Source organism: Canis aureus, chromosome 23, assembly GCF_053574225.1.
Source record: "Canis aureus isolate CA01 chromosome 23, VMU_Caureus_v.1.0, whole genome shotgun sequence".
Taxonomy (NCBI): domain Eukaryota; kingdom Metazoa; phylum Chordata; class Mammalia; order Carnivora; family Canidae; genus Canis; species Canis aureus.
The window spans coordinates 18,423,081-18,449,262 of record NC_135633.1 but is presented as its reverse complement, the minus strand read 5'-3'; the positions used below and the strand labels follow the sequence as shown (position 1 = coordinate 18,449,262).

Below are 26,182 nucleotides of genomic sequence, written 5' to 3'. Positions count from 1 at the left end.
CAATTTAGATATATAAAAGCAACAACTCTGGTCAATCATTAGTTATTTTAAACTAAATACTTGACTTTTCAATGAAAAATTGTCAGTGATTCAATTTCATGTGCCCTAATGTCAAGCCCAACAACTAAGAATAAGGAAATTCTTGCCACCTGTCATTCTACGTCTCTTACTAAGTATGTCCTCTACCTCAAAGAAACGTTGGCATAGTGTCTGCCCCCTCCCATTCCCAGAGAGTATACAGTGACTAGAAAATCGGTGAAAAAGTAAACAATTTTTTTTCCCCAAGCAGAGTACCAACATGTGTGAATTCCAGTACTATAAGTAGAATATTCAATACAGTGAGGAAATGGTACAGAGGAATCTGCAAAGATATGTTTCAGGGAGAGGCAGCCTTTTGGCCTCCCATGATGTAATAAGACAGAGAGAGGGAAAGGTGGTTATCTGTCTCTGGAAGAACATGATCTTAGAGAAACACAAAGACTTTAAGGATGGACTACCAACCCCATCTGCTATGAACCTGACCAGAAGTACACTTCCTCTGATAGGAGAAGCAAATTTTTCACCTTGTGCACAAAGGAAAGTATAAGTAACAGGATTTCTCACCCACCAAAGAAGGACACCAGGAGGTTGAGTGAATACAAGAGATATGGGTCCAGGGACAGAGCTAGGGTAAATCCTGACTTTCTTCAACCTGCAGGTTAGCTGTGTGATTATGGCCACAAGTCCCCTTCCCAATTCCCCTGCCTCAGTGTCTCACATCTGAGGGACGGGAATGGCTCAGAGCTCCCTGAAGGGCCCTGCCAGCTCCAACATGCCATGATTCCATCCCCAGGAATCTCCTTCTCCTATGAGTGCTCAGTCTTTGCCCAGTTCTGGATTTCAGTGTTCGTGACACTGGCCCAGAACACAAGATGGCAGAGTCCAGACTAGAGGCTCTACTGATCTAGAATTCTAAGGGCTTAAAATATCCCTCTGCACATCTTTCCAGGGTGAACATGCAGCTCCAAGTGAGACAGGCCCTTGGTATAGCTTCTAAAGCTTAGAAGGTCACAATGCCAAACAGCCCAAAGCCATGAGCAAGATGGAGCCTCCAGAGCCAGCAGGGGAGGGCAGGACTCCTGCACTCAGACTCCAGGGCAAGGGTGTAAATTGCCCCAGGAAGGTGCATGATCAGTTCTTTTCTGGCTGGCATGGCTCTCCTGATCAATATGGTTGTTGACTTTCTGCCCCCAAACTGACTGGGACCAAAAATAGTAAAACACCTCTTTTCCTTTTCACAAGCTAGATGAATGTTTCAGAAACACATAAAACTACATGATCAGCTCTAGGGAAGACCTGATGTTCCTAGTGCGTTAAAGGTCTGGAATGTAGTTCAGAAGGTGGGTGGTATGAGCTAGGGGGTAGTAGAGCAGCACTTTTACCAACATGAGTGGCCACTGCAAGAGCTAAGGGGGTGGGAAGCTTCACCTGCCTGGCTCATTTACCACCAGTCCCCAAGCCACTTACCCTCACACTGCCTGCCCTCCCCTTGGTAGCCAGGCTTGCAGGAGCACTTGTAGGAGGTGAGTGTATTCTGACAGATGGCATTGGTGTGACAGTCATCTAGTCCTTGGGCACACTCGTCCACATCTGCAAAAGAGCACAGCAAGCTCCTGGTATGGTGCCCTGAGCCCTTCATGATCTGGCTTCCGCCCTCTTCTAGCCTCATGCCCCATCAGCCCACCCCAACTCTCTCCTCCTCAGCTAAACTCCTCAGGAGCCCCTGGGACGGACTGTACCACTTCCAGGCTCCTGCTTCCAGGCACAGCCTGTTTCTGCTCACTAGACTACTCGCCCACACACCCTTCCCACTCAGCCCCAATCTACCACCTCCAGGAAGCCTATCATGATCCCCCAGTGTAGGGGGTGTCCCCCACAACCTGCTCCCATATTTATCTCCTTTCATAGTGTATATTATACAGGACTGTCACTGCTTTCCTGCCTGTCCTCCCCTCTAGATGGTGTCTTGATTACAGACTCTGTGTCCTTGATGTCGAGCACAGTGCCTGGCACATGAGCAGTCAGCAATAAATGCCTATTGAAGGAAAAGACAAAGGTTGGCAAAACAAACAAACAAACAAAAAACCCAAAATGCTGAAAACGAAGCAGTGTCAGCTTTCTCTCAAGGTCTGGGGTTTGGGAGGGGGAAAGCTTGCCCTGGGCTCCGAGCACACCATGCTGTGCTCTCAGGCGGTGCAAAGTGAGAATGGTTTCGGCACCCCATCAACCTCTGCCCACCCTCTCCACCTGGAAGTCGGCCTTGGTTTAGGTATTTCCTGGGTTGACACCACTCAGGATGTTAATTAAAAACAAAAGTTTTGAAAACACTGCGAGTGCAGTTAGCGCAGAACGCCCAGAGTAGGCATCTGCGGCCGCCGGGAAGCCCGGGGTGTTGCGCTGACGATACTCCGGGATCCCCAGCCCGCGCCTGCTTCGCAGATAGAAAACTCTCTGGAGCCCACCCTGGAGCGCACGGAATTTCCCGGCTCCAGGAGAAAGAGGAGCGAAGCTGCCACGACCCCACGTACGTACGCCGGCCGCGACCCTCAGTTTCCCCATCCACGCAAATGAGGAGCTGGCCCCGAGCCCGGTGGCTCCGTCCTTCCCAGCGGGCGGGAGTCCGACCAGCAGGCCGCCTTCGGGGACGGCAACTGTCATCGGCCCCGGGTCCGAAGCCGGCTGCGCCCTCAGGCCCCGGCCTCTGCGCGAGCGGTGGTGGCGCCTTGGCCTGGCGGGCGGGTGAGGCCCCGGGGGTCGGGGGCCACGCGGAGCTCCCGCAGCCAAGCCCCGGCCCGGCCCGGCCCGCGCGCCCGCCCGCCCGCCCCAGGTGCGTGCCGAGCCCCGGGAGCTGCGGGCACTCACCCTCCGGCGGCCCCGGGGCGCGGCCGGGGCGGCGCGGGACGGCGGCGGTCGGCGGCGGCGGCGGCAGCAGCAGCAGCAGCCCCAGCAGCAGCAGCAGCGCCCAGGCCGTCCCGGGGCAGCCGCGGCCCACGGCCCCCATGGATGGCGCAGCGGCTGCGGGCGGAGGCGGCGAGCGAGGCGGCGGCTCCGGGAGGTGTGTGCGGGCGCCCTGCCCGCCGCGCTCTGACACCCCCGGCCCGGCCCCGCCCGGCCCCCGAGCCCCGGCCTCATTTTCACACGGTCCTCCCCGGGCCGGGGCGGGCGGTGCGGGGGGCAGTGCCGCCCCTCCCGGCCGCCCCCTCCCCTGCGGGCGCGGGGCGGAGGGGGCGCGGCCGGCCGCGGTGGCTGGAGGGCGGCTGCCAGCCTGGCCGGGCGGGACCGCGGCCCCAGGGCAGGCCCGGCACCAAACCTGCGGCGCCGCACCCCTGCCGGCTCCAGCCCCCAGAGCCTCGTGCTCTGCCTGTTCGCAGTGTCCTACAACTTGACCCAGTCCCTCTTGTGAGGCAAATAGCACTCTGGCCTGAAATAGGAGGCTCCAGAAAGTGTCCTATGGTCCCAGATGCCTAAAGCCGCTTGGGACGGTAACGTGGTTGGAGTGAGAGTAATTCCACTTACTTCTGACCCTCAGGAGACCCAGGGGAGAGGACATCAGCTTGCTGCTCACCTTGACGTGCACTCTGCACCTTTCTCCATGCCGTCCAACCCAGGCCTTCTGTGATCCCCAGCCCAAGCAGTGGCCCACCTGTCCCACTGCCCCGCTGCCCCGCATGCTTAGACTGTTCCTCTCTGGTACAATGCTGGGCCTACAATCACAGCAGGAAATGTTCATCTCCCAGGACTCTAATTAAATATATCTAGAGGACAGCCTAAAAGGTGAAGGGAAAAGGGGCTAGAGGTCAAAGGTGAGCCACCAGGGACAAGAGCCAGCACAAATTTTGCCTGGGTTGCAGATGGTATCTATGACCACCTGAACTCATAAACATCAGGTCTGACCAGCTGCAAATACAGACAGCACCATCAGCTGGCTTTCCAACAAGCTAGTCCTTAAAAGGGAACATGTGCATACCTCCCCTTGCCACCGATGATGGAGCCCACTACACTTGGCATGGAGCACTTGAGGAACAAATGTAGTAACAATTCTGAGATGCTGTTGTTAAACATCACACTGAGGGGTTTTAATCAGAGCGTCTCTTTATTTATTACATTTTCTCCTATGCATACATATACATACATACATACATGTATGTTTGTATGCATGTATATATATTTATACAGGAGAAAATTTAATAATGAATATATATGAATAGTGTATCTATCTATCTGTCTATCTATCTATGAATACAAACACACACACACACACACACACCCCTTTGGCAATCAGAAAAAAATAAACATAAAAAAATCCCACCTAGTTCAAGCATAAGAACATGTCTTCCTAGGATCCATCCAATTCCCAGAGCGCCCCCTTTGTAGCACACCCCCCACCATCCCCACAGCCCCATCTGTTGCCCTGGTCTTTCCCATGCCCATGGGCCTCGGCAAAGAATGCCTCTTTGGGCCTTCATTGCTAGTGCTGCTGCCTGATGGAGAATCTGAGAAAATAACTTTTCTGTGGTTGTTTTTCTTTTGACCTTTTCATCCCCAGTGAAGGCAGGCAGGTTGCATCCCTTTTTCTCTCTTTTTCCCTCTCCCTCCTATCCCCTTTTGTTTAGTACTGAGAGAGACACTCAGCTATTTCTAGTCATAAGGATGGTTTTTACACATTTGTAAATCTTCACTTAGTGAAACGTTCCCTCCGCCTTTGTCTTTGTGTCCTTAATGGTAGCCATAAATTACCGCTTTCTTTTCTCTGTGCTGTATCAGGCTTCATTGCTTTTGAAATGATCAAAGTTATTTTCTTTTAAAATCCAACTGGAAACTACCCATTGTGTGGCACAGACCTCTTTAGCTCCAGTCAAAGCATATAAATACATAAAGCTGCTCATTAAACTCTACGGGAGCCTCCTCCAGCCCCTTGTGCCTGGTAAAGAAATAAGAAATAAATGTGCTGTTCTTTCCCTTCACCATTTCCCCCAAGTTTATGTTTCAGTAAGAATACAAATTAATTATGATAAGACCCAGTGCTTTTTTGCCTAAGAGGGTCAGTTTTTGTCATGTTTCCTGGAAAAGTTCACCACTGGCAGAAATCTCAAAAAATGTTCTGAATCCTATTTTGTTTGCCCTGACTTCCATACAAATGTGCTTTCAGCTGGTTGGCTCCCAGACTCCTGGGCAACCTTTCTGACACTTCAGATTAAAGTCAGTATGGTTTACAACTGGAAATTTCCATAGGGGAAAGGCTCCAGGGGAAATTTGTGTTCAAATGTCAAAGTTTTCAGTGTTCCAATGTCGGGAGGGACTTGGTGGGCCTTGTACTAGCTGTTGTCTGCCCTCTATTGTCCAGCGGAGGTCCCCACCAAACTTCTCTGAGAGGCCACAGACATGGTCCCTGGACTGAGTGAGGCTGAATCTTCCTTTCCCTCTCTCTTTCTCTCCCTTGCCTCAGGCTGAGAAGCCAGTGAAAAAGAAGTGAGGGGAAAGAGAGCCCAGTTGGCCCCATCACACTGATGTGGGCTTCTGGCACCACAGAGACTGCAGAGGCAGAAGGCCCCAGGTGCCTTGGCACCATGGACAGCTAGGTTAAACTCTGCATTCACTGGACACCTTCCGATGCCCATCTTTTTTGACTCCTCAACAGACTTTGGAAACTCTTTTTGGAAACTCTCCCTCCCCTGGATTTTCATAATAGCAGGCCAGCTCCTGGTTTTCCTCCTACCTCTCAGGAAATGCCTTCTCAGTCATCTTCTTGGGATCCTCTTTCTACACCCCCTCTCTGATGGTTCACGCATTCCCTTGTTTCCGTGATAGAAATCTCCAGCGTGGATCTCTCCCCAGAGCTTCAGTTCCATGTATCCAATTGCCTACTGGATACCTCCGCCTTGATCTCACAGGTCCCTTAGATTCAAGATGTTCAAAACAGAGCTTCTCTTCTTCCTCAAACCTGCCCCTTCCCAAGTGCTCCCTCTCTCAGAAAAGGGCACCACCATTCTGCCAACACCATGTCAGAGATCTGGCAGTCATCCTGAACTCCATTCTTTCATTCTACAACATCCAAACAATCTTGTTAACTCTTGTTAACTCTACCTTCTTATCATCTCTAAATGCTATCCTCTCCCTCCATGAGCTCCTGAGATCTTTTCAGAGCTCAGGGCCTCATGAACCCTCACTTGGTCTGTTGCTCAGGCTGGTATCCCTGTCTACAGCCTCATCTACCTTCAGTGTGTCTTTCACAGTGGCTGCCAGACTAAAATATAAATTTCAGCACACCGCTCCCAGTCTTCCTCAGGCTAAAGTCAAAACGCCCTTGATACAACCACTAGGGAGAACTGTTGGGCATAACTTACTAAAACAAAAATGTGCCTTTTCACTTCTAGGTATATATCCAAGAGAAATGAATACATTGTTCACTGAAAGACATGTACAAGAATGTTCATAATAGCTGTAGTCACACTAGCATGAAACTGGAAATAACCCAAATGTCTGCCAACTAGAAAATGCATAAACAAATTTCTGGGTGTTCATTTAATGGAATACTATGAAGCAAGAAAATGAACAAAGTCTCTCTCTCTTTTTTTTAAAGATTTTATTTATTCATGAGAGACACAAAGAGAGAAAGAGAGAGAGAGAGAGGCAGAGACACAGGCAGAGGGAGAAGCAGGTTCCATTCAGGAAGCCTGACATGGGACTCGATCCCAGGTCTCTAGGATCAGGCCCTGGGCTGAAGCAGCACTAAACCACTGAGCCACCAGGGCTGCCCAAGAACAAAGTCTCTTAAGTTCAACAACAAGAGACATCTCATGATCATTACACTGAGTAAAAGAAGCCAGATACAAAGGGTATAAATTGTATAAGTCCACTTCTGTGAAGAACAGACAGAACTAATTAATAGCAATTGAGGCCAGAGCAGTAGTTCCCTCTAGGGAGGGGGACTGACTGGGAAAGGCATAAAGGAACCTTCTGGAATGCTAGAAATGTTTTAGATCTTGATCTGGGTGGTGATTATAAGGCGGTATATACACATTCACTGAGATGTTGGCTAAGCTTAATGCACTTTATTATCTATGTTTTACCTCAATAGCTAAGCTGAAATAAGAACTGCCTAGCCAAGGATTTTTATCTCATCCCATTCTACTTTGCCAGCTTGTCTCCTATCACTCCCTCAAAGGCTATGCTCCAGAGACAAACTACTTATGCCAGAACTTTATCATTTTTCCCTCATACATCTTTTCTTTTGCCCACACTCTTTCCTTGGCCTAAAAGACATGAAGTAGGTCTCAGTAAATATTTAAATGAATGAAATGATATATCTTGATTATAAATATTACTATACCTCAAAGAAAAGGGTGTTTGCTGAGATGTTCCCCCAAAAGTAATAAGGTATGGATGAAAGTCCTAGAGTGATCAGGTTAGCAGGTCCTGAGAACTAATGCTGGAAGGAAAATTGATCTGTTCTTGCTCACACATTAATTTCTTCTCCAGGGATGGCTGTCACATCCCTTGAAAAATTTTTTCAATATGTCTGAGTTGGGGACACCTGGGTGGCTCAGTGGTTGAGCCTTTGGCTCAGGGCGTGATCCCAGAGTCCTGAGATTGAGTTCTACATCAGGCTCCCTGTATGGAGCCTGCTTCTCCCTCTGCCTGTGTCTCTGCCTCTCTCTCTCTCTTCTGTGTCTCTCATGAATAAATAAATAAAATCTTTAAAAAATATATGTCTGAGTTGGATTTGAGGTAGTAAATTTTTCTAGTTGCTTTATTCATCCCCATCTACTCCTTTTTTCTTCCTAAGATATATTTATCCCTTCCCAAAGCAGGCCATGTTCCTAGGAGGTTAAGCTACCCCAACCTCTACTTCAGGCTCTAAGAGTTGGCTTAAGACAATCAGTATCTTTCATGCTGGGGCACCTGACCAATTATTTTAAAATATAAACTTTATCATTATTTTACAGTTGTAGAATCTGAAGTAAAGAGAGGTTAAGTAACTTGCTAGGACTTAATGCCAAGATGTCTGGCATCAGATCACCTTCTTAACCACTGCTTTGTACAGCCCATGTATGCCAAGCATTGTGTTAGGCATATGGAAGATACAAGATAAATTTAGAGGTAAATCCTGACCTCAAAGACCTAAAAGTCCATCTTCAAGATATCCTCCAAAATATAAATATTACAATTCCTGTCTAAAAGCCTTTGGTGGGGCATCTGGGTGGCTCAGTCAGTTAAGTGTCTGCCTTCAGCTCAGGTCAAGATCTCAGAGTCCTGGGGTTGAGTCCCATGTTGTGGGGGGAGGGTCCCTGCTCAGTGGGGAGTCTGTTTCTCCCTTTTCCTCTGTCCCTCCCCCTGCTTATGTGCCCGTGCATCCTCACTTTCTCTTTCTCTCTCTCCCTCAAATAAATAAATAAAATCCGTAAAAAAACAAAAACAAAAACAAAAAATCCTTTGGTGCTTCCCTGCCTGCATTTCCTGTGTCACATGAGCAGGACCAGCTACATAATTTGCAGGGCCTAATGCAAAATTAAAATGCAAGAACTCTTATTTAAAAAACAAAGGTTCCATTTAAAGTGCTAAAAATATTTTTTTTTTCTTTTAAAAATATGCTTTTTTGGGCAGCCCGAATGGCTTAGCGGTTTAGTGCTGCCTTTGGACCAGGTTGCGATCCTGGAGACCCAGGATCGAGTCCCACATCGGGCTCCCTGCATGGAGCATGGAGCCTACTTCTCCTTCTGCCTGTGTCTCTGTCTCTGTCTCTGTCTCTCTCACTCTGTGTCTCTCATGAATAATTTTTTTAAAAAATAAAATCTTTAAAAAAATAAAAATAAAAATATACTTTTTAAAGATTTTTTAAAAGATTTTATTTATTTATTCACGAGAGACAGAGAGACAGAGGCTGAGACACAGGCAGAGGGAGAAGCAGGCTCCATGCAGGGAGCCTGATGTGGGACTCGATCCCGGGACTCCAGGATCACGCCCTGGGCCAAAAGCAGGTGCTGAGCCAACCAGGGATCCCCAAGATTTTATTTTTTAAAACAATCTCTGTACCCAGTGTAGGACTCAAACTCACAACCTGGAGATCAAGAGTGGCATGCTCCACCAACTGAGCTAGCCAGGTGTCCCCTTTTAAAAATAGTTTATTACTTGTGAAACATATAGGGGTAATAGCAATATATAAATAACAACATAAACTCACAGGGCACTGAAGGGAGCCTACTTCTCCCTCTGCCTATGTTTCTGCCTCTCTGTGTCTCTCATAAATAAATAAATATTTTTTTAAAAAAACCATAAACTCACAAACTGCAAAAAGAGAACGTTTTTTAGAGACATAATTTTATACAATGCAATAAATAATAACACTATTAATGTTGACATAGATTTTTGATCATAAGATTTTTTTCTGCCTTATTTTCCTGCAGATTCATGTATTAGGTCATCAAATTTATACTTTTAGGATCTTCATTTTCAATCAATATAATTAAAAGGACATCAGTCATTCTTGAGAAATCAAAGGTCACAAATTTCAATAATTTTTAATTTTGAGAAGGATCTTTCTGCTGATCCCACTGTTACTGGGTCTACTGAGAGTATTTTATAGGCTATTACATATTGGGATACACTTCTGATCAAACATTTTAAAATATAAACTTTAGTATATCTAGACCTTATGATTCTTGTGGAACAATTTTTCTAAAAAGATTTAACTCTTCATACAAACCACTTTGGGGTAAGTCTGACTTTAGTTATAGATATAAATTTATACAATGGTGTTTCAATATTTTCTTTGATATTTCCTATAATTTGTGGAGGTCATATGAGAAACCAAAAGAGGCTTCATGATTTGTATATAGTGCAAAACACCTGTTAATGTATTTGTCATATCTTTGATTAGAAGGGAAAAATTAATTTTAAGATTGTCTTCCTTGTTAATAATTGGTTAATCTGAAGCTTCATATGAAAATGGCATTCTTTTCCACCTAATGAAACAACCTTTGTATTTGCTTGCTATTTCTTTTTTTTTTTTTTTTCTTTTGGTTTCTATTTCTAAGCCTGTGGGTACTTGTTTCCCAATGTTGCAGGTGTTTAAAAAATCAAAGATTCTAAACTGTTTAAAAAAATTCTAATAACTCCCTGCTATACTTGATTATAGGGTGTATATGCTTGCTTTTATTTTGTAATAATTTACCAATAAAGTTTACTGCCTGAGGGGGGACAATTCCTGTCCCAGTGCTTGGGCCAGAGTTAATATTTGTGCAGACGCCACAGGAACAGGCTCTGGGGATGGACCAGTCACTGTGGGTCTTGACGTTGCCCCCATGCAGACAGCCCCCTTTCTTCTTGCTGCTGCCTTACCTAGCTGCCTGTCTGAGCTTTATATAAGGATATGAGCTAGTTTCATTATTCTCATAGAAGGAAAGTCATAGATACTATCTAAAGAAATGCAGGGAAAAAATAAAGAAATGCAGGGCTCGGGATCCCTGGGTGGCGCAGCGGTTTGGCGCCTGCCTTTGGCCCAGGGCGCGATCCTGGAGACTTGGGATCGAATCCCACGTCGGGCTCCCGGTTCATGGAGCCTGCTTCTCCCTCTGCCTGTGTCTCTGCCTGTGTCTCTGCCTCTCTCTCTCTCTCTCTCTGTGACTGTCATGAATAAATAAAAATTAAAAAAAAAAAAAAAAAGAAAGAAATGCAGGGCGAAGGACATCATAGAAAATTATAATTATAGAAAAAAAAAAGAAAATTATAATTATAAAGGCAACTGCAAGCAGAAAAATCCAGGATTTCTAAATAGCAGAAGAGCGTGTACATGAAACTGGCCTCAGAAGAGACATGATAGAAACCAATTTGTAATGGAAGAAATAGAGGTCGACAATGAGCTACTCTACCTCTTAAAAATGCAGCAGCCCCCCCCCCCCCCCCCCCGCCAAATGCAGCAGGCCCAGAAAATTTCACAGGAAAAATTCTAACAAACTTTTAAAAGAGTGGATTATCCCAATGTTTTTTTTTTTTTATTGTTCTAGAGTCATGAGGAAAAGTTCAAATTTTTTCTATGAAACAAGTATACCATTAATATCAAAACCTGCAGGGCGCCTACCTGCTTTAGTCAGTGGGGCATGCAACTCTTTATCTCAGGGCTGTAAGTTTGAGCCCCATATTGGGTTAGAGATTACTTAAAAATAAAATCTTTTAAAAAAGATCAGGGCAGCCCAGGTAGCTCAGCGTTTTAGTGCCATCTTCAGCCCAGGGCCTGATCCTGGAGACCTAGGATCAAGTTCCATGTCGGGCTCCCTGCATGGAGCCTGCTTCTCCCTCTGCCTGTGCCTGTGCCTCTCTCTCTCTCTCTCTCTGTGTCTCTCGTGAATAAATAAATAAATCTTTAAAAAAAATAATAAAAGTAAAAAAAGATCAAACTTGATAATATTGTACACACACAAAAAAGCAAACTATAGATCAGTATCACTTACGACCATCAATAAAAAATCCTAAACAAAAAATTAGCAATCAGAATTTAGCATCATAATTAAATAGTATACATTTCAGAAGGCAAAGATGGTTTAATATTATACCATTTATATAACTAATCATAATAAACAAATTTGAAGTAGAAAATCATATGATCACCTCTAAAGATGCTAAAGGGCATTCTAAATATGCATTCATGAAATGCCTGGGTGGCTCAGTGGTTGAGGGTCTGCCTTTGGCTCAGGTTGTGATCCTGGGATTCCTCATTGAGCCCCCTGCAGGGAGCCTGCTTCTCCCTCTACCTATGTCTCTGCCTCTCTCTGTGTCTCTCATGAATAAATAAATAAAATCTTAAAAAAAAAAAACCTTTGTGACATCCGTCAGATAGAATATTATGCAGCTGCAAAAAGGAATGAAGAAGCTCTAAATGTTTTAATAATATGGAAAGTCTCCAAGATACACTTTTTTTGAGAGAGAGAGAGAGAGAGAGAGCGCACACAGTGAGGCAAGGACAGGGGGTAGAGGGAGAGAGGGAGAGAGAGAGAGAGAGAGAGAGAGAGAGAGAGAGAATCTTCCATAGGCTCCATGCTCAATGTGAAGCCCAGTGCAAGGCTTGATCTCATGACCCTGAGATCATGACCTGAGCTGAAATCAAGAATTAGATGCTTAACTGAATGAGTCACCCAGGCACCCCTCCTAGATACTTTTAAATGAGAAAAACAAAGTAAACAAAGAAAAACCAAGTATAGAACAGGGGATATTCTGCTACCTTCTATGTAAAGAAAGAAGAAAAATAAGAATCTGTATTTGTATTTGTTTATATATAAAGAATCTAGGAAGAGGGGCACCTGAGTGGCTTAATTGGTTAAGCATCTGCCTTTGGCTCAGGTCATGATCTCCAGGTCCTGGGATCAAGCCCTGCGTCAGGCTTTTCACTCCTCAGGCTTCCCGCTCAGCAGGAATCTGTGTTTTCTCTATCTCTCCCTCTGCCCCTCTCCACAGTTCATTTTATCTCTTACAAATAAATAAAATAAAATCTTAAAAAAAAAAAAAGAATCCAGAAAGATATAAAAGAAACTAAGGAGGTGACTGGGTAGATCGAAGTGGAAAATGGGAGGGAGGTTTTCAGTGATTATCTCTTTATACATTTTAATTGTTGAGCCATGGGACTATATTACTATAGATGAAGAAGGAAGAGAACTAGAGTGGAAGTGGCTTTTGTTATCATGTTCACCAAAATAACTGAGAATTGAATGAAGTCTAGATCCCAACCATTTTTGAAAATCATGAGAATTTTCAGTGTTTGTTCATGGTTCATTTTCAGCTGTAAAGTATAAGTGAATTTCTCCTGTTGCTGTAGAATTGTTGACACCTTGAGTAGCCTGGGTGGCTCAGCAGTTTAGCGTCGCCTTTGGCCCAGGGTATGATCCTGGAGACCCGGGATCGAGCCCTACATCAGGCTCCCTGCATGGAACCTGCCTCTCCCTCTGCCTGTGTCTCTGCCCCTCTCTCTACTTCTCATGAATAAATAAGTAAAACCTTTAAAAGAAAAGAAAAATAAAAGAATTGTTGACACCTGATTATGGTGAATTACTGTCCTGCACCAATTTAGGCTGAAGAGGCAACAGATAATGTTTTTTAAATTCTTGTGGCAAGGGATGCCTGGGTGGCTCAGTGGTTGAGCATCAGCCTTCAGCTCAGGGTGTGATCCCGGGGTCCTGGGATCGAGTCCCACATTGGGCTCCCTGCAGTGAGCCTGCCTCCCCCTCTGCCTATGGCTCTCTCTCTCTCTTTCATGAATAAATAAATAAAATCTTTAAAAAAAAATAATAATTCTTGTGGCAACATTGCTAACTATTGTCTAAAGCCTATGGGAAGAAAATGGGCAATCAAAACACACACACACACAGGCAGTCTTTAAAATCACCATATAAGATTACTGATATTAGAGATGCCATTATCCTTTTAAATTAGTGCAGAGCCTATTAATAAGATAACAAGTTAAGATGTGACCTGTGATTTCTTGCAAATATCTGTTTACCCATTCTGTAATTTTCTTGCAAATAACTAACACAAGCCAGTTTGTCAATTATTTATTTCTAAAATATAGCTCATGCCAATGTTCAAGAAAAAAGAAAAGAGAGCAAAGAAAAAATATAGCTCATTTACCTTATATCAAAAACTGCACAGCATATGTGATAGAAGAGGCAGGGACTTTAGAGTTATATAAATACATTTGTAGAAAAAGTAGCCCTTGCTTCCATCTCACTACCATGACACCAAAGGGATGATGACAAAGTTTCTACAATGAACATGTATTACTTATATTTTTTAAAAGATGTTATTTATTTATTTATTTATTTATTTATTTATTTATTTATTTATTTATGGGGGGAGGGGGTAAAAGGAGAGAGAAAAATCTCAAGTAGACCCCTGCTGAGCATAGAGCTGCAGGCAGGGCTTGATCTCAAGACCCTGAGATTATGATCTGAGCAGAAACCAAGAGTTGGATGCTTAACCAACTGAGCCACCAGGCGCCCTGAACAGGTATTACTTTTATAATTAAGAAGAGATAAGATTGTTTTAAATGTGTATAAGCTGAGTATGGAGATAGCCCTGAATGTTAATTCTGATCCTGTCATTTATTATCTGTGAGATCTTGGTCAGAGTCTCAGTTTTCCCTTATGTAAACTGAGGGCAATCATTCCTGCTTTGCAGAGTTAAAGTTAGCTATGGATGAGACTATACTTGTGAATGACTGCATACAGGCTCTGGCATAGAGTGGATCCACAGTGACAGAGATTCTCATCCTCCATGCACCTGGTAGAGGCAGGACCCTGGAAGCCAAACCTGGCTGGTGCCATATTTCCTAAATTCCTCTATTTGGGCTATTCTTTGGCTGTGCCAAAGCACAGGTACTTGCCCCTGCCTGTTGGGAGAAACCTGGTTATTAATCCATACTCATAGCATGACTGTTATTAGGAAACCTGGAATTTTTGGAGATAAACTAGCTCTGTTCAGATTCCAGAAGGGTGTTTCCCTTTTTATGCTAATGAAGCTTCAATGTAGGAAACTGAAATGTCTCCAAAAGTATATAATATAGAGAACTGAGAACTTACAAAATGCTCAGAAGAGTAAGGGTAGGCTGTAGGCTGGGCCTTCAGGAATTCCCAGAAAACACTAGCCCTAATCTGCCAGGGCAGCCACTACTTCTGCGTCACTGGGGCAAACCTCAAGAACTCTCCAAGCAGCTGTGAATTCAAACACCTGAGCTTGAACTCTGTCACTTGTTATCTATGTAACCTTGGGCAAGTTACTTAACCTCTCAAGAATGAAGATAAGGAAGCTGTCATCATAGTATCTGCTCAACACCTCTGGAATTATTTCTACAACTTTGTTTATGAGCAAAAACAAAGCAAAAAGCAAATGGAAAATAGCCTCCACCTCACTCCTACTTTTCAAATCTCACATGAGTACATTTCACTAGCAGGATGTGAGTCACATCCAGGACCCTAGCTGCAAGGGAGACTAGAAGAGCTATTTATGCTTTCTTTTTTTTAGCTTGTCAGACTATGCAGGGCTGAAAGGGATACCAAAAAGACTTGGAAGTTAGTGCTGACTACCAAATAAACAAATCTATCATAGAGTTATTTAGTTTCTACTAAACTAAGGCAACTTTTGCCACACCTGTTTCTACTGCAGGGGCTCCAAATGTAGTCAAGGTTAAAGCTCATTGTGCTCACTGGAAAATGTAGTAAGACATTTTTTGGTTGCCTCTCAAGCATCCCTCACCCATTATTTGCTCCTAACAATGCACAGATTTTCATTCATTTAGATATCTATCCACCTCTCCACTAAGCAACCTATGTGCTTTGGAAAACTGACTCCAATTTCATCTCCAGGAGTAGACCCTAACTGGTTTATATAAATCAGCACATTCCATCTTCTTGGCCATAGTCATTGGTACAAGGGCAAATCTCTCTCAAAAGAAATGACTTAAATTTCACATTTCCTCTCCACATAGGATCTGAATGGTGAGGGTAAAATTCATAATTCACCTTTTTCAGCTATAGGTTTCTTTGCTGTTTCTAATTCCTTTTCATCCATTCCTAACTCAATTTCTCCATTTTCTTCTCTGTCTTGTGTTTTCTGTATATAAATATAAAATGAAACATTACTCAGCCTTCAGAAACAAGGAGATCCTGCCATTTGTGATAACACTAATGAATCTGGAGGACATTGTGCTAAGTGAAATACGCCAGACACAGGAATAAAAATACTGTGTGATCTCACTTGTATGTAGAATCTAAAAAGTTGAATACAGAAAGAGTAAACTGGTGAGTTACCAGAGGCAGGGAGGTAGGAGAAATGGGAGGATGGTTAAAGAGTAAAAGGTTACAGTTAAGTAGGATGAGTAAGTCTAGAGGTCTAATGTACAGCATGATGATTATAGTTAATAACACTGTATTTTATACTGGAAATTTGCTAAAACAGTAGAATTCAGTTATCCTCACCACACACATAAAACTCAAAAATTTCTACTTGTCAAAAATCACCATTAACAAAGGTAAACCACAGCAGAGAAGATATTGCAGTATCTATTAACAACTAGTAGTTAGGGCAGCCCTGGCGGCCCAGTGGTTTAGCGTCGCCTTCAGCCCAGGGCGTGATCCTGGAGACACGGGATTGAGTCCCACATCAGGCTCCCTGCATGGAGCCTGCTTCTCCCTCTGCCTCTGTCTCTGCCTCTCTCTTTCTGTGTCTCTCATGAATAAGTAAATACAAAATCTTAAAAAAAAAAAAAAAACCTAGTAGTTATATCCAGAATATATAAAGAATCATTAAAAGTCAGTAAGAAAAAGACAAACCAACTTTTAAAATGATCAAGGGGGTGGGATGCCTGGGTGGCTCAGTAGTTGAGTGTCTCTCTGCCTTTGGCTCAGGTTGTGATTCCGGAGTCTTGGGATCAAGTCCCACATCAGTTCCCCGTAAGCCTGTTTCTCCCTCTGCCTGTGTCTCTGTATCTCTCATGAATAAAATAAAATCTTCAAAAATAAATTAATTAATTAATTAATAAAACGATCAAGAAACTTGAATGAGCACTTCATCAGAAAGGATATCCAAGTAGCCAATATACATATGAAAATGTACTGAATTTCATCAGTCATCATAGGAATGCAAATTAAAACCACAATGAGATACCACTGCACTCCTACCAGATAGGCTAAAAATAAAAAGACTTGACAACATCAAGTGTAGTGTAGGATGCAGAGAAAGGAGAATACTTGCATCCTGCTGGTGGGAGTGAAAACTGATACAACCACTTGGGAAAAGAGTTTGACACATGTAGCATAACAGCAATTCCCCATATATACATATTTTTTCTGGAGATAGATATATAGATATATAGATATAACCAGAAGTACATGCACATTTTCACCAAAAGACTCTAAAGGAACTTTTTTAGCACCATTGTTCATAGTAACCAAATCCTGGGAACAGACCAAATGACCATCAGTAGCAGAATAGATAAATAACTTCATACTACATGGTATATTCTTACTATCCAGCAGTTAAAATGAATGAACTTCAGCTAACATTTTTAAAAAATGGATGGCTCTCACAAAGTTAATGTCAAACAAAAGAAAACTTACACAAAAGAGGACACACTGTATGACTCCATTTACCATCTGGTAAAGAATAGGCCAGTAATTCTCAAAGAGCTGTCTTAGCCTAGCAGTGTCAGCATCTGGTAACTTGTTAGGAATGTAAATTCTCCACCTTAGACACACTGAATCAGAAATTCTGAGGGTGAGTCCCAGAAATCTGTTTTAATAAATCTTCCAGCTGATTCTCATGTGCACTGAAGTTTGAAAAAGCCACTGGAAACAACGGAATTGATCTATGGTGTTAGAAGTTAGGTAATGGGGCAGCCCCAGGGGCTCAGCGGTTTAGCGCCGCCTTCAGCCCAGGGAGTGATCCTAGAGTCCTGGGATCCAGTCCCACGTCAGGCTCCCTGCATGGAGCCTGCTTCTCCTTCTGCCTGTGCCTCTGCCTCTCTCTATCTCTCTCTGTGTGTCTTTCATGATTAAATAAATAAAATCTTAAAAAAAAAAAAAAAAAGAAGTTAGGTAATGATTGTTTGAAGGTGTGGGGGGAGGGGCATGCGAGAGTTGCAGGGTGGTAGTTCTTATGTTCCATTCCTTGGCCTGGGTGGGAATCATGCAAGTGATTCCAGTTTCAGCAGTGATAATTCGCTGATCTGGATGCATGCTTGTGATTTCTGCATGCTGCTGTTTGTGTGTTAAATTTCATTTTAAAAACCTACTAGAAAAGAGCTACATGATAAAACTGAGGAAATCTTCCCAAAACAAAAAGATGGAAAAATGTGTGTGGTAGGATGAGGTACAGAACATACAGCATATCTCAACAACAGACATTCCAGAAAAAAACAAAAAAAACAAAAAAAACAAAAAGAAGGGAAGGAAAACATCCAAGAATAATTTAAGAAAATTCCCCAGAAATGAAGCCTATGAATTTCCAAATTAATTGAAAAGGCCTCCTAAGTGCCTACAATGGATGAAAATAACACACACTAGGCAAATTTCATCATCAGAAACGACAAAAAGATCGCCCCACAAAAAGCTTCCAGAAAGAAAACACAGGTCTCATACAAAGGGTCAGATATCAGAGTGGCTTTGGACTTCTCAGTAGTGATGCTGGAAACTAGAAGGCATGAGGCAATGCATTTAAAATTAAGAAAAATTATTTCTAAGTTAGAAATCTATATTTTCTTAAACTAGAACTCTATAAGAACAGAATAATTATATTTTCATATATGTAAGGTCTCAAAAAATGTACAGCCCATTGCTTCCTAATGATGTTACTGAAAAATATTCCACTAAAATAAGAGAATAAAGAAAAAGGCATGGGATCCAGGAAAACAGAATATACAATTCAGGAAAGTACAGTAACCACAGCCTCTACACAGTGGGATGTCCTGCAGCCAGGATGATGGTAAGGGGAGACCCCCGGATGACAGTGGGCCCCAGGCAGCCACCAGTCTAGCCAAAAGCAGGTCCAAGGATCCAGGAGAGACTTCCTTAAGAAGATAGGAATGCACTGAATGTCTGGTAAAAACTAATGCATGAAGAGGAGATGTTTTACAACCAGCCAAGGGTTCAAGGTTAAATCAGTGACAAACTCAAGGAAACTAAACAAAGAAATTCCAAGGGGACCATTCTGAAGGGCCACTCTAGCTCCAGAGCTCCCATGGCATCAGTCTAGGCTGTGCTTATGCCTATGTGGCAGCCTGGCTTCTCTCTTGTAAATCCCCAATCCTGCCTTTTTCACCTCTATGTATTCTAAGAGTACTCCCTAAAATATCCCATACACTAAGCTCTACCTCAGAGTTTGCTTTCTGGACATCCCAACCTGCAACACAAGACAACTCCAGAGAAGAGAAAATTTAGAGAGGGAAACACAATCCATCATATTTTACTACACCACCCAGCTATCAATAGCATTTACATTTACAAAGAACTCAAACTTTCACTCTTTGCAGACAACATGATACTCTATGTAGAACACCTGAAAGATTCCACCAAAAAAGTGCTAGAACTGATACATAGATTCAATAAAGTCGAAGAATATAAAACCAACATACACAAATCTGTTGCTTTTCTATACAGCAATAATGAAGCAACAGAAAGAAAAATCAAGGAATCAATCTCACTTACAATTGCACCAAAAACCATAAGATACCTGGGAATAAACCTAACCAAAAAGGTAAAAGATCTGTATACTGAAAACTATAAAACGCTAATGAAAAAAATTGAAGACAAAAAGAAATGAAAAAACACCCCATGTTCATGGATTGGAAGAACAAATATTGTTAAATGTCTATGCTACCCAAAGCAATCTAACATTCAAAGCAATTGCAATCAAAATACCACCACCATTTTTCACTGAACAAGAACAAACAATCCTAAAATCTGTATGGAACCAGAAAAGACCCTGAATAGCCAAAGTCATGCCGAAAAAGAAGAGCAAAGTGGGGAGGAATCATAATCCCAGACTTCAAGCTGTATTACAAAGCTGTAACCATCAAGATAGTATGGTACTGGCACGAAAACAAAGATCAATAGAACAGAATACAAAACATAGAAATGGACCCATAGCTATATGGTCAACTCATCTTTGACAAAGCAGGAAAGAATATCCAATGGAAAAAGGACAGTCTCTTCAGCAAATAGTGTTGGGAAAACTGAACAGCAACATGCAGAAGAATGAAACTGGATCACTTTCTTACACCACAAAAAATAAACTCAAAATGATGAAAGACCTAAAAGTGAGACAGGAAACCATCAAAATCCTAGAGGAGAACACAGGCAGCAACCTCTTTGATCACAGCCACGGCAACTTCTTACCGAACATGTCAACACAGGCAAGGGAAACAAAAGCAAAAATGAAGTACTGGGACTTCATCAAGATAAAAAGCTTCAGCATAGCAAAGGAAACAATCAACAAAACTAAAAGGCAATGGATAGGAGATGATATTTGCAAATGACATATCAGATAAAGGGCTGGTATCCAAAATCTATAAAGAACGTTACACACACACACACACACACACACACACACACAGAGGGAGTATTACGTAGCCATCAAAAAGAATGAAATCTTGCCATTTGCAATGACATGGATGGAACTAGAGAGTATTATGCTAAGTGAAATAAGTCAGTCAGAGAAAGACAAATATATAATTTCACTCATATGTGAAATTTAAGAAACAAAACAGATGAACATAAGGGAAGAGTAGGAAGAGTAAGATAAGATAAAAACAGAGTGAGGCAAACCATAAATGACCCTTGACTACAGAGAACAGAGTTGCTAGAAGTAAGTGGAGGGATGGGCAAATGGGTGATGGGCATTAAAGAGGACACTTGTTATGATGAGCACTAGGTGTTATATGGAACACCCAGTTATATGTACTATATATATGTTATATATAACATGTGTTATATGTAAGTGATGGATCACTAAGTTCTATTCTTGAAACCAATAATACTACACTATATGTTAACTTGAAATTTAAAATAACATTTACATAACCATAATAATGTAAATTCTATATACTGATCTAACCAATTGATCTAACCAAAACTACTATATCATTTTATCAAGAGGAAAAGAAAATAGAGAGATGTGTATGTCTTTCCTAGGAGGAAAGATAAATCCTCAATTTCTGTAGCAAGAAATCATAGCAACATATCAATAAATAATATCTAAGATGAGGGGTGCCTAGGTAGCTCAGTCGGTTAAATGTCCAACTCTTGATCTCAACTCAAGTCTTCATCTCAAGGTCATGAGTTCAAGCCCATGCCCAACACAGAGCCCACTAAAAAAAAAAAAAAAAAAAAAAAACACAAAAAAACCTAAGATGTAAAATCAACAAGTAGCAATTGTAGGCAGTTATTTAGAGCCACAGGGATAAATACCAAAATAATTAGATAAAAGCGGTTACATTTGCTCTCAGGGAAAGAGGAAGAGTGGGTAAGGGATTGACTGCTATTTTTCATAGCAAATCTTATAGAATTAGTTGGCTCTTGGGGCACCGGAGTGGCTCAGTTGCTTAAGTGTCTGCCTTTGGCTCAGGTCAATTGATCAAGTTTCAAGTCGGGCCCTCTCTTTAGTGGGGAGTCTGCTTCTCCCTCTGCCTCTCCTTCTGTGGAACTTAAGAAAAAAAAGGGGAAAAACAAAAAAACCCCAGACTCTTAAATACAGAGTACTGGTGGATGCTAGAGGTAGGTGGGGGTGAAATAGGTGAAAGGGATTAATCATGCTTATCGTGTTGGACACTGAGTAATGTACAGGAATGTTGAGTCATAATCTTGTACACCTGAAAATAATATAACACTGTATGTTAATTATTACTGAATTTAATTTTTTAAAATAAGATAAAATAGATGGAGAAAAAAACCCACATGTAGCTTAAATCAAAATATTAAGACTTGGCTGTGTGGTCAAGTGGATCAACTATGATTATCTCCACACAAGATACTACATAGCCCCTAGAAAATGATGCCAAGATGAATAGTTATTGAAATGGAAGGATGTTAAATGGTAAAAGCAGACTTCAAAATGACATCCATGGATATATGCCATCTTTGCATCCCTAACTCTTCTGGCCTCACAGAATCACCCTTTAACATTTAAATAAAAATGGCTAAAATCTTCACCCTATATACTGAGAAAAAGTATATAGCAAATATACTTATATGTAAGCAAATACATACAAGCAAATTCCAAAGCCCTCCCCCAAGACTGGTGCAAATTTCCAGGTACCTAGTTCTCATATTTACTATGATTTCCTCTTCCTGCCACTCTAAGTTTCCCTGGCATCCTGCTTTCGGCAGCTGTTCCCTTCTTGTGTTCCTAGGAAACACAAAAAGGAACAGTCCCTTTTCTTTGATTTCCCCAAAAACTCTCTTACATGAGGCACTGCTGAGGTGGCTACAGTTCTACATGGCACAGAAGACAACTTAAAATCAGCAAAAGGATCCCTGTTCCTGTATGTTCTAGCTGACCCTGCTTCGAGGGATTCTCACTGGCCGTTTTTCTCCCATCCCTGCCTTTCACTAAGCGGCTGGGCCCATGTCTAGGTCCCCACCTACTACCAAACTACCACATCCTTCAAGTCGTTTGTTCTCTTATGCAGAGTATGATCTCTCCCTCAAGGAATCTGCTTTACCCAGCAGAACAATCTTGACCTTTCATACCCAAAAGATGATCAAGAACCCTTTTAAGAGTCATTTCCTTCAAACTGAACAAGCAGCCATAGCCAGTTTTTGCCTGTCTTCTCATTACATGTGTAATAATGACTATGTATTGTTTTGTAATTAAGTTATTTTCAGTAAGAAAGACATCATGGAAGTCAGGAGTTTGGCCCATGAGTAAGTATAAACATCAAGTGCCATGACTGTAGCGACTACCCACAAGTTCCTGCTCCATGCCAGGCTGAGAAGATGCTCATTAGGGCAGTGTGAGCTGTAGAAGCCAAGGCAGGTCCAGAGTTCCACAAAACTACTGAGCCCAGTGTGGGCAGGCCAGCAACAGAACTCCAATGAGACATGTGGCCAGTGCAAACAAGCTGAGATCTTGCTCTAGCAGACCATAATGCCTTCCCCTTTCCTCTTGATTGGTATCGTCTGCCCAGGCCTGGCTCAGGTGTTGACTATCCCCCAGAAGCCTTCCCTGAAAGTCCTCTCACCAGCTCTGCTATTTATCAGCTATGTGGCAAGTTAGTTCACGTCCCCCGTGACCCAGTTTCCTCATCTTTGAAATGGGGGATAACCATGTAAGAATCAAATGAATAGGGATCCCTGGGTGGCGCAGCAGTTTAGCGCCTGCCTTTGGCCCAGGGCGCGATCCTGGAGACCCAGGATCGAATCCCACGTCGGGCTCCCGGTGCATGGAGCCTGCTTCTCCCTCTGCCTAGGTCTCTGCCTCTCTCTCTCTCTCTCTCTCTCTCTATCATAAATAAATAAAAATAAAAAAGAAAAAAAAAGAATCAAATGAATAACATTTATAAAGTAGTTAGAATGGTGCTTGTTCCAGAGTTAGTACTCTATAATGTTAGTGATCATCACTATCATCATCATTATTGTTACTATGTCCATAGATTCTATCCTTGACCAAGACATCATGTGATCATATATGGGAGTCTGCCCAGGGGTAGGCCTAATATGATGTATCTCTGATTTCACCATAGACATCACCACAAGCATGGAACTTGTGCTCAATGCCTATTTGATTAAAACTTTGCGGAGGGGACACCTGGGTGACTCAGTTAGTTAAGCATCTGCCTTCAGCTCAGATCATGATCCCAGGGTCCTGGGATATAGCCTCACATTGAGCCCCACATCGGGCTCCTGCTCAGCAAGGAGCCTGCTTCTCCCTCTCCCTTTACTCATGCTCTCTTGCTAAATCTCTCAAATAAATAACTAAAATCTTTAAGAATAAAAAATAAATTGAAAAATAAATTTTAAAAATTTACAGAGATGGGGCACCTGGGTGGTGCAGGTGGTTAAGTGTCCAACTCTTGAGTTTCTTCTCAGGTCACGATCTCAGGGTCCTGGGATCAAGCCCCGTGTTGGGCTCCACACTCAGCATGGAGCCTGCTTGAAATTCTCTCTCCCTCTGCCCCTTGCACTTGTGTGCACTCTCTTGCTCTTTAAAATAAAACTTTAAAAACTTGGCAGAGAAGAAACAGGACAGCTAAGAAACTACACATTACCTGCCCTAAAACCCAATTTGAGTTTCGTATGTGATGCAACGTAGGCATCCAATTTTATTCCTTTGCATGTAAATACCAGTTGTTCCAACACCATTTGTTGAAAAAGATTATTCTTTCCCTGTTGATTTATCTTGGCTCACCAAACTTGTCAAGAATCAGTTGACTTGACTATAAATGTGAGGATTTATTTCTGGACTCAATTCTATTCTACTGATCTATGTCTGTCCTTATGCCAATACCACACTGTCTTGATTACTGCAGCTTTGTAGTAAGTTTTGAAATTAGGAAGTGTGAGTTCTCCAGCTTTGTTCTTTTTCAAACTCGTTTTGGCTATTCTGGATCCCTTGAATTTCCATATGAATTTTAGAATCCGCTTATCATTTTCTGCAAAGTCAAATGGAATACTGATAGAAATTGCAGTGAACTATAGGTCAATTTAGGGGGTACTGCCATCTAACCAATATTGTCTTCTGACCCATGAACATGGATGTCATTCTATTTATTTAGGTCTTCACTAATTTCCTTCAGTGATGTTTGGTATGTGTTTTACCCTTCTTTTTTTAAAGATTACTAAATATTTTATTCTTTTTGATATTATTATAAATAAAATTGTTTTAATTATCAGTTCATTGTTCCTTTATGAAAATAAAATTAAATTTTATATTTTGATCCTGTATACTGAAACCTTTCTAAGCTCATTTATTGGTTCTAATAGTTTTTAGTAGACTCCTTAGGATTTTCTAAATACAAGATCATGTCATCTGCAGTTGGTTTACTTTTTCCTTTTCGATTTGAATATATTTTAGTCTTCTTGCCTAATTGCTACTGACTTGTTTTTGAAAATCATTTATTTGCTAGGTCCTTTAATCTTCAGTATACACCAGTAACATGAAGCTAATGTGCTCAATTTGCATACGAGGAAACTGAGAAGAGGAAACACCCTACTTGAATTTGTGGGACCACAATATTCTAAGACTGAAACCTACCTAATTCAGCTTTCCAGACTGAAGCCTGCATTTGGGATTTAGCAACCTTATTCTAAATAAGTAACTACCCAAGAGAATCACCTTTGTGAATTCAATAAATTGAAATATGTTGCAAACAAAACCAAGCACCAATTTTAATTCAACTTTCTGATTGCTTTTCTCTACAAAGTTGTATAAATCCATGTTGTCTCATCATGCTAGAGTAAACTTAGCAAACTGCACAACCAGATGTGCTAGTGTGGTAGGCTGAGGTCGCCCAATTTAGCTCTCATCAGAGTTTCCTTCAATCCCCAAAACTGAAATAAAGAGGCACATACATAAGACCAAGGAGTTTTTTCAAAGTCTAACAGTATCTTGTTTAAAGGTTTCTTTATTAGAAGACCTGTCCCTAATGTATTCAATGTTTTTGGTTCTCAGTTGTAACACCAATGAAAACAGCAACATTTTTGTAAAGCGGAACATAAAGATTCAAAGAGTTGTCTGTCCATGACAGCCCACAGAGGTGGGGAGGTATTGTCTGCCTCCAGAGCCAGAATTTACTAAAGATGGAGTAAGAGATCAGGAACCAAGAGTTGAACCAAGATGAAAAGTAACAACCAATTTGGTCCACGGTTGCTCTTGGCTCAGGTCTGGGGTCAGCAATCAAAACCAGGCTCTCAGCAATTAATCCTGCAGTTCTGAGGTGGCTGCAACTGTCCAGCCTGTACAGCTTGAGTTAAAGGTCAGACCCCTATAATAAGCCTCTTTCGGAAGTTGAGATCACTGCAACCCCAGCCTACGAGCCAAAGCAGAAATGTTCAGGGCTTGCCTCACTCCACGGGAAACAGCAGGGTGAGGAGGAGGAACCTCAAGTTTCAAGAAACCTCATGTGCTCAGGCAGCCTCACCTCCCTCGGAATTAGTATAAGTATAGGAAGTTCAAAAGAGCTTGAGGATGTCCCACAAGTAAGGGAGCCAGTAAGCATGGATATACACACCATCCCACACCTTTTAACTTGGCTACAAGCACAGGTCTGCAATATTGAACTTTAGTGTAGACTATGCACCACTGAGGCCTAAGAGATATCCTTGACAACTCTGCTTCCTCACTCCATACCCAATCCATCACCACGTCCTATCAGTCTTGCCTCTAAAGCAACTCTAGAACCCCCTTCCCTTCAACTCCACCACCCCTAGTCCAAGCTGCTCGCATCTCCCATTTGGCCACTAACTGGGAGGTGCATATTCTTTCCTCAAAATGAAAATCTGAACCTGTCAGTAAACCCTTGCATGACTTCTCAGGGCTCTAACAGTAAACTCCCTCCAGTGGTCTCTATGGCCCTACACAGCTGGGCTCCACCTCTTGCTCAGCCTTATCCCCACCACACTCCCCACCATCTTCTGCTCCAGCTGTTCTCTACTCCTTTCCAGACACT

At 42.4% G+C, this 26,182-nt stretch overlaps 1 protein-coding gene and 1 long non-coding RNA gene across 4 annotated transcripts in view; one reads left to right on the top strand and one right to left on the bottom strand.

The window, feature by feature from the left end:
- SCUBE2 (signal peptide, CUB domain and EGF like domain containing 2) overlaps nt 1-3,055 on the bottom strand; it is a 63,578-nt gene extending 60,523 nt beyond the window's left edge. For 2 of the 3 annotated variants that reach the window (XM_077866540.1, XM_077866543.1), the window contains exons 1-2: nt 2,902-3,055; nt 1,507-1,629 (exon numbers count right to left, since the gene is read on the bottom strand). In XM_077866540.1, the coding sequence (XP_077722666.1) occupies nt 1,507-1,629; nt 2,902-3,040 (262 nt within the window). In that variant the 5' untranslated portion in view covers nt 3,041-3,055. Of the gene's footprint in view, nt 1-1,506; nt 1,630-2,017; nt 2,076-2,901 lie in introns of those variants that run through there. The other variant, XM_077866541.1, reaches the window with a different exon arrangement.
- LOC144294705 (uncharacterized) lies at nt 2,196-24,889 on the top strand. Its single transcript, XR_013362105.1, has 2 exons — nt 2,196-2,563; nt 24,641-24,889. It is a non-coding gene; the product is annotated as an uncharacterized LOC144294705 (long non-coding RNA).
- Nucleotides 24,890-26,182: the final 1,293 nt, after the last annotated feature.